This window comes from Peromyscus californicus, unplaced genomic scaffold, assembly GCF_007827085.1.
Source record: "Peromyscus californicus insignis strain IS unplaced genomic scaffold, ASM782708v3 Scaffold_11__1_contigs__length_118956290, whole genome shotgun sequence".
NCBI lineage: Eukaryota > Metazoa > Chordata > Mammalia > Rodentia > Cricetidae > Peromyscus > Peromyscus californicus.
The window spans coordinates 39,208,559-39,216,900 of NW_026294402.1; the positions used below are offsets into that span (position 1 = coordinate 39,208,559).

The 8,342-nt window shown below is 46.7% G+C and overlaps 1 protein-coding gene across 1 annotated transcript; it reads left to right on the plus strand.

The window, feature by feature from the left end:
* Positions 1-386: 386 nt before the first annotated feature.
* Positions 387-4,860, plus strand: LOC128104025 (T-cell surface glycoprotein CD3 delta chain). Its single transcript, XM_052728778.1, has 5 exons — positions 387-491; positions 3,446-3,652; positions 4,073-4,204; positions 4,516-4,559; positions 4,754-4,860. The coding sequence occupies exons 1-5, from the start codon at positions 437-439 to the stop codon at positions 4,817-4,819; spliced, it is 504 nt and encodes a 167-aa protein (XP_052584738.1). The 5' UTR covers positions 387-436; the 3' UTR covers positions 4,820-4,860.
* The last annotated feature ends 3,482 nt before the right edge of the window (positions 4,861-8,342 follow it).

Genomic DNA, 8,342 nt, shown 5'->3' on the forward strand with positions numbered 1-8,342 from the left:
AATGGGGCTCATAGCTTCTCTCAATGGATTTGAAGAGTTGACTCTTGTTTGTAAGTAAATGTAGTCGTGTTGTCAATAGGACGCCCGAAGTTTTCTTCATTTGTTACCAGTGACCCAGGAAAAGCTATTCTCAATCTCCTCTCACCTCGTAGAAGCCAGAATGAACCTCCCTCATAGTCTCTCCTCTGCCTTCTGCCTTTACTCCCAAGCTCTGCCCCAGAAAGAGCGGTTTGCACCTGTTCCTTCTTACCCCATCCCTAACCTACTCTTGCCTTGACAGCCCCCCATCACCAAAGGCAGAGAGGCAGATTTCTTCTGGCTCCTCCCCCACTCTTCCTTTTTCTGAATACCCATGAGTCCGTTGGCGGAGGGGAGTGCCACCCTGGCCGATCGTTCTGTGGCTTGCCTCTGTCTGTTGGATGAATTCCTCCGGAAGATGGAACATAGCGGGATTCTGGCTGGTCTGATACTGGCCGCTTTTTTCCCTCAAGGTAAGTGAGGCCTCTTCAGCTGTGTGGAGGAAGGGACCTGAGAGGGACATCATCACTGGAAGAAATTTACTGGGAAGTGCATCTCAGTGCTGGCTCCAGTTTATCATCAGGCAGGTCAGAAGGGCGGGGTTGGGGTATAGGAACAAGCCTTTGGCTTTGACCTCCTCCAGTCAAGGCTCACATTGGTCTTAATGGTATCCACGGCCTTGGACCAGACGTCTGTAGGAAGCGGTTTCACACTGCATGTGCCTGGGCCTAAGGCTGGCAATGGAAGAAGTTACACCCATTGCATCTTCTAAGGCAAACGGCCTCCTGGAGTAGGATTCTTGGGCATCGGCCATTGTTACGTAACCACCCAGAGCCACCGTTCAGAATTCAGGAGTCATCTTGGGAAAAGTTAGCTTTAGCTGGGTGGGAAGGACAGATGGGGATATATTCTATTAAAGTTAGTAGGTAGCAGCTCTTCTCAGTTTGTTCACTTTTAAAACAGAAAATTGGGCTGGGGATATAGCTCAGGGGTAGATCTCTAAGAGTACAAGAGTACAAACCAAACTAACCCCCAAACAACCCTGGAGAGCTCACATCTCAGGAACTCAGCAGTCTCCGGAAAACTCCGCCAAATGGCCACTCTAAAAGCTGTCCTGGCCACCAGAGGTTTCTGCTGCAAATAACTCCAAAGAAGATAGGTCTACAAGAGGAGAAGAACTGTACACATCCATGTCTTCTCTAGCATGCTCACATACACTCCTGCTTCAGAGGCAGGAGGGGCAGCCATTTTGGAGCTTTCTGGAGGACGCTCCTGTGTTCACATTGGAGACACACAGACTCCATCTTTGCTGCTGCTGGCAGTGGACATTGCAGTACCCTGTGGGCTGAGAGATGTTCTCCGGCTGTCTGGGAAGGCCCGCTGTGCGCATCTCTGGCTCCTACACCCCCTACACGGAGCCTCAGAAACTGATTTGATATTATTATTATTATTTGTGGCCATTTCTCCTTAAGCAAGTGTGGCCCTGAGGTAGGCTAGAAAGACAGGAAAAATTACAGAGACACAGAAGGGAAAGGACCCTCTCACCCCAGAAGCTAGTTGAAGCCTCTTAAGCTGAGACTTGAGAATTTCAGCACCGTTAACACTTGCTGTGAAAGTTGCCCGTGTGCTAGTCTTTTCCTATACAGGCGTTTTGTGTTAAAATAGCAACAAGACAGGCTTAATGCCTGCGTGTATATGGCTTTGGGAGTAGGGCCTCATTTCTCTCTAGAATATTTTCTAGGACCCTCACAAATAAGACTGCTTACTTTGTTTATAGTGAGGTGCCTTCTGGCATCCCCAAATCTAGACTTTTATTTAAGCAATTGTAATCCTGTCAGATGCCCGTACCAACCACTCTGTGAACTCATTTAGGTTTCTTAGCAACTCTGTGGATAAGAACTTCAAAACCCACCCGAACGGTGTACACAGCTGTTGCAAAGACACGGCACATCTCTCTCTGGGAAACCTTCAGGAGTGTGCCTCTCTTTCTCTTAACATGCATGTTTAAGATCTATATTAAAATGTCCTTATATTAATATAAGGAAATTATATTAAGATAAACCCAAAATTGCTTCATTACTGGTTCATCCTAAAAATTTTCTGTTGAAGGAGGAGAAGATTTGGGTTTTACTTGAGTTAAATTTCCTCCAAGATTAAAGGAACTCCTCAGGCTGCTGCAGATGACAGTGCCTATGTCTCGGTCCCAGCTGCCACTAACACACTAATAGAACTACTTTTTTTTTTTTAATGGGATCTCACTTACTCTGTAGCCCAGGCTGGCCTTGCTGTCTCAGGCTTTCTCCTTTCTCAGCTTTCCGAGTGTTGAGATTACAGATTCAAGTCACTGTGCCAGAGTGTATATTGGCAGTACTGGAGATCGAATCTAGGGCATTGCACATGCCTCTGCCATTGAGCTATGTTCCCAGGGAATGTTCTTACATGGGCTTTGCCCTGGGAAATCTGGATCACTGGGCTGGTAGTTCACAGCTCCTCTCTGTCCCAGAGGTCAATGGCCTTGGAAAAGGCTTTCACACTGAGCCTCTCAGTACTCTGGCAGATACTGGAGTGGAGATAGCAGAGAAGGGAAAGGATGAGAAGTTGAAGAGAGAAGATTATTGGCTAGGAAGAGGAATTAGAAGTCTTTAGTATAAAAGGAACAGTCTCCAGGCTAAGAACATCCTTCTGCTTCCCAGGTCTCTTGGGGAACCCCAGCGGTCTAAACGGTGGTCTGAACTTAATTTTCGGGAAGGTTCTTGGATCAACCCAGCTTCATGGTTTTCTCTTTTGCCCCAAGTCACTCAGGACCCGTGTCCTAGTTTGAATTCTAATGTAATAAAATTCTTTGACCAAAAGCAACTTAAGGGAGGGAAGGATTTACTTGGCTTACAAGTCCAGGTCAGTCTATCTTTAAGGGAAGTCAGGGCAGAAACTCAAGCAGGAGCTCAAAGTAGAAACCATGGAAGATTGCTCTTTCTGGCTCCTTTGCTTGTACAGCTAGCTTTCTTATACAGCCCAGACCCACCTGCCCAGGGAATGGTGCCACCCACACTGGTCTGGACTCTCCTGCATCAGTAAGGCAATCGAGACAATCCCTTATACTAGACATGTGCACAGGGCCAATTTGATGTAGGTGATCCATCAATTAGAGACTCTCTTTTCCGGTGACTCTAGGCTGAGTTAAGCTGGCAGTTAAAGTCAATTTGGACAATCTGTCTTCTGCTTGGACTACAGCCTCATGTCCTTCATGGCTCTGCAGTTTCTGGATAACTTCCTGAAGTCTTCCTCTAGTCTATTCTGCCCCTTCCTTTCACTAGGAATCGTATCCCTTACTACACACGTGGTCGGTCCATAAGTATTCACTTCAGTTGAATGACGGGTCGGCCACACAGCAGAGAGCTGCCTCTGATTATGGTGTTTTCCCTCTTAGGGAGCTCCTTCAATGTTTCAGTGACCGAATATGAGGATCAAGTATTTGTGAGTTGCAATACCAGCATCATGCATCTAGAGGGATCGGCAGAAGTGTGGCTTGCAAAAAATACAACACTGAACTTGGGAAAAGGCATCCTGGACCCACGAGGGATCTATAAGTGTAATGGGACAGGGAAGCTGTCTACCTTACAAGTATATTACCGAAGTATGTGCCTCCTGGACCCACTGGGATGAGATCATGGGCCCTCTGGATGTGAGAACATTCTGTCTAAAAGCAGACTGTGGTGAACTGATTTATTCTCTAAACAAACCAAGGGCACTCATGGTGGTATGGACCAGATTTGTCAGGGAGTGTTTTAGAATGGGAGAGGGTTTGACTAAGACAGACAGGAGGCAGGGGCTGGCTTGGAGAGGGGCTTAGTCCTTTCCTCAGGTAAGGCCCCATCAAGTTGAAGTTATGTCATGTTTCTCTTCAGCAGTTCCTTGGGATGAGGGTGGGGATGGAAGTAGCAAGGTCATCACCATCTCACTGAAGTGTGAGTCTTGGAATGGGAAACCTAGAGTCTTTCTAGGATCGGCGATGGTTCCCTGACCTTGAAATTTTTCTTTCTCTTCTCCCCCACAGTGTGCCAGAACTGTGTGGAGCTGGACTCAGCCACCGTGGCTGGCATCATCATCACTGACCTCATTGCCACTCTGCTCCTGGCTTTGGGAGTCTACTGCTTTGCAGGACATGAGACTGGAAGGCTCTCTGGGGGTTAGTGGAAGGGCTCTCTCTCTCTCTCTCTCTCTCTCTCTCTCTCTCTCTCTCTCTCTCTCTCTCTATGAGTTCATGAACTGGCTGAAAGATGGTGATGGTGGTAGGGTTGGCTTCATCTAGTCCCTAGGGGTACCACAGGGTGCTGAAAGAACATATCTGCCTGTGATACTCATGCAGACTTCTGAGACTGAGGGAGGGTGTGACTGGGTCAGAGTCCCCCCGCAGTGTTCAAAGGAACTCCTCAGACTGCTGAGGTCTCATTGTCTCATCTTCCCCAGCTTGCAGTAACCCTCTTTCCTTGCTTCTAGTTTCTGACATTCAAGCCCTGTTGAAGAACGAGCAGCTGTATCAGGTAAGCCCTGAGGGAGGAGTCGAGAATGGGAGAAGGGTGTGAGAACTAAGGGACCTGACAGGATGGGTGTGCGATGTGTGGAGAGTCCTGGGTGGTGGGGAGGGCAGTAGCTCATCCTTGGATGTTTGGAGAAGTCAGGCATGGGTGCTGAGAAGGGCTCAGATGCTGACTTGGTGTCATGCTTCTCATTCCAGCCTCTCCGAGATCGTGATGATGCCCAGTACAGTCGTCTTGGAGGGAACTGGCCCCGGAACAAATGATCCCGAGACTGGGGCTTCTCCGAGTGTTATTATCAAGTGTACCTTCCCTCTGTGCTCAACCAATAAAGGTGTGTTCTTTCAGTCAGCAGTTGCCTGTGTTTTACAAGACATGGGTTGGCGGTTGTCCTCGCTTGGCTGGGATCTTGCCTACCTGTGGTCTCCCTTTGGCGTTTCCTTTCCTCAGTCCCACACAGGCAGTGCGATGGACAGCTTCCGGTCCATCCTGGCCCACTGGTGTTTCTAACCCTGAGAGTTTCCTGTGGGGAGGGTCAGCCTAGCCACTCTTCTTCAGCTGCATGTTGGTTCCAGTCCCTGTCATAACAACTCTTTGGGGTTTTACTGCCTTACCACAGCTGAGGGCAGGCTGCTGTGTTTAGAAGCTGAGCCACAAAAGTTTCCATGACATCGTGAGTGGGGGTGGTGGCAGAACACCAAAGAGTACTGGGACTCAGAGGGTGTGTGTGTGTGTGTGTGAGTGTGTGTGCATGCGAGTGAGCAAGGGGGGGTGGAGAGCGAGCGAGAGAGCGTTATCAGGCAAGCACCTTTAACTGCTGAGCTATCTTACCAGACCTGCAAACCCAAATTAATTCAAAATAAAGAACATAATGCATCCAGGTTATTTCTGGCAGTGTTTGTCTGTCTTGCGCTGTGCAAATTCATTCAGCTCTGGTCCTGAACACACAACGTTTGCACTAGGCATTGGTCCACTGTCAGACTACTCAGCACCAACAAACATTTCCTGAAACTCCTTGGCTCAAGTGGGAGACTCTTGTATGTTATGAATGCACTGTACTTATTGTGCATACAGTTTCCTGCCATTGTAGAAACACAGTGGTCTCATATGGAAACAAACACTTCTAATATTTTCCCACTGTCATCCCTCAGCATGTAACTATCAAATGAGCACATATCAGCACTGTGTTAGAATGCTTAATTTCCAAGTTGTTTGAGCTGCTGGTTGAGTTTCAAAAAGACAAGGTAAATGAATTTTGGCTTGAGAGCAGGACAGAATTTCCAACACATTTTGGAATGACCCTAAGCATATTTTGCTAGTTTATAGTACATATGTATGTAAAGTGGTGTTCTCAGCATTGACAATAATAACATTTTTAAAAATTGGAGATTGAGTTTCATGTAGCCCAGGGTAGTCTCAAACCTATGATGTAGCTAAGAGTGACCTGCAGCTTTCTCTTCTCAAGCGTTGGGGTCATAGGCACACACCACCACATCTGGTTTTTGCGATGGTGTGGATCAAACACAGGACCTCATGCATGCTAGTCAAGCACTCTACCAATTGAGCTACACGCCCAGCCCTGAAAAATAAAAATACTGATCAACTCTAAAACACACTGACAATACTCTATGTCCTTTGATATAAAATATTCAGCCAAAGCTGGGCGGTGGTGGTGCTCGCCTTTAATCCCAGCACCCGGGAGGCAGAGCCAGGCGGATCTCTGTGAGTTCGAGTCCAGCCTGGGCTATAGAGTGAGTTCCAGGAAAGGCTCCAAAGCTACACAGAGAAACCCTGTCTCAAACAAAAAATTCAACCAAGATTTAGTTCTTTATTCAGAAATAAACAAGCATATTCATCTTTCATCTTAAGATAAAGACATCTTTATTTTTAATTAAGTGTGTGTGTGGGGTTTGTGTACATGAATGCAGTACCATCAGGGGTCAGAAGAGGGTGTTTGATCTCCCAGACTGGAGTTAATGGGTTGCTTGAAGAGGGTGCTGGGAGCCAAACTCAGTTTCTCTATAAAAGCAATAAGTGTTCTTAATCACTGACTCATCTCTCCAGACCCCCATCTTTCACCTCAATAAATGGTAAACACACACACACAGACACACAGACCAAAGAATTGTTTTAATTTTTGTAATTAAAAAAATAATTGCACATGCCATGTGCACATGTAGAGGTCAGAGGACAACTTTCAGGAGTTGGTTCTTCCCTTCCATCATGTGGGCTCTGGGAGAATCTATCTTCAGACTCGGTAGTACACTATTTTACAAGCTGAGTCATCCAGTTGGCTCCCAAAACTTGTTTTAAAATAAAAACGCTCATGATTTATTGTTGGTAAATATTCGATTTGTACTCCTATTTTATATATCTATTTAGCAGAGTCATGTAAAAAATTCTTAAGTAGCCAGGTGGTGGTAGTGGCGCACGCCTTTAATCCCAGCACTCAGGAGGCAGAGGCAGGTGGATCTTTGTGAGTTCGAAGCCAGTCTGGTCTACAGAGCGAGATCCAGCAAAGGCTCAAAGCTACACAGAGAGACCCTGTCTCGGAAAAACCAAAAAAAAAAAAAAATTCTTAAGCAAAAATTGGCCTTAAGCAGAAAAAAATGCAAGAAGCCCTGAAATATTCTTTTCATTATATTATATTATTCAAGGAATGTATCAGTTTAATCTAGGCTGTGAAATTTATTGACCTCGAAGTTGTCATACTGTTATGGACTTGCATATCTGTGCCCCTCCCATTATTTGTTTATTTATTTGTTTGAGACAAGTTCTCTTTCTGTGGCTGGTTTGAAACTTGCCCATGGTCTAAGCTGGCCTTAAACTTACAGCAATCCTCCTGCCTCTCCCTCCTGAATATGGAGATTACTAGAACGTACTGCTTGCACACAGCCTCATTTCATCTTTGGTTGTCCCCCAGTTCAGACGATGGCATTAGCAGGTGAAGCCTTTGTAAGAGCCTTAGGTGTTGATGACAGAGCCCTCCCAAATGGGATTGGTGCCTTAGGCACCAGAGAGGCTTCTGAGTTAGTGCTGGCCTCTTCTGCCATGTAGCCTCCAGCTCTTCCCAGGGCCTTGTCGTGTGAAGTTGTAGCAACTATTTCCAGCCCTGGTGGCCACAAACCTTCCACCAGATCCTTCCAAGTAACTCCTCTGTGCTCTGTGTCTGGTGCTCAGTCTTCAACTAAAGATGGCGTGGGGGGGGGGCTCCTCTTCAGGTCTTTGGACGCCTATGCTCTCCTAAAACACGACAAGCCTTGCCTTCTGTCTCTGTCCACTTCCTTCACAGAGGTCTCTGGACTCTGGCCTTTGTTCTCTCTCCCTGTGCCACAGCAGGGAAGCTCTTTCTCAGGGTTCACTTTGTTTCCTATCTCAGGGACACTGTCTATTATTGCCTACTGCCCAACTTCTTACACGTTATAGTTTTAATCTGTGTGTGTGTGTGTGTGTGTGTGTGTGTGTGTGTGTGTGTGTGTGTGTGTGTATGTCCCAAACAGGAGGGCAAATTCAATTCTTGTTACTCACCCTCTTCTTGTCTTTCCTTTAGTCCACATTCCTCCTTTCCACTGTGTCCCACCTACACATTGCACCTACTGTAATTCTCTGGTCCCCTGTAAGGTCAGGTGCGTTCTTCCTGTCTCCTGAATCCCACTTAATCTACAGCCTGATATCCTTGTGAAGAGGCATACCCTGAAGAAGGCATATCTGTGGTGAAGACTGGGCAGACTGATTAGTGCTCTGTGACTGTGGAGAGTTGGAATGTTGCAGAACTAGCATCACGGTTAT

What these genes read in the sequence shown, in the direction of transcription:
- LOC128104025 (XM_052728778.1), top strand. Translation starts at nt 437, where the DNA reads ATGGAACATAGCGGGATTCTGGCTGGTCTGATACTGGCCGCTTTTTTC. An exon ending in GACTGGAAGGCTCTCTGGGG is followed by an intron (nt 4,205 to 4,515) that starts GTTAGTGGAAGG and finishes CCTTGCTTCTAG; the next exon opens with TTTCTGACATTCAAGCCCTG. An exon ending in AGAACGAGCAGCTGTATCAG is followed by an intron (nt 4,560 to 4,753) that starts GTAAGCCCTGAG and finishes TTCTCATTCCAG; the next exon opens with CCTCTCCGAGATCGTGATGA.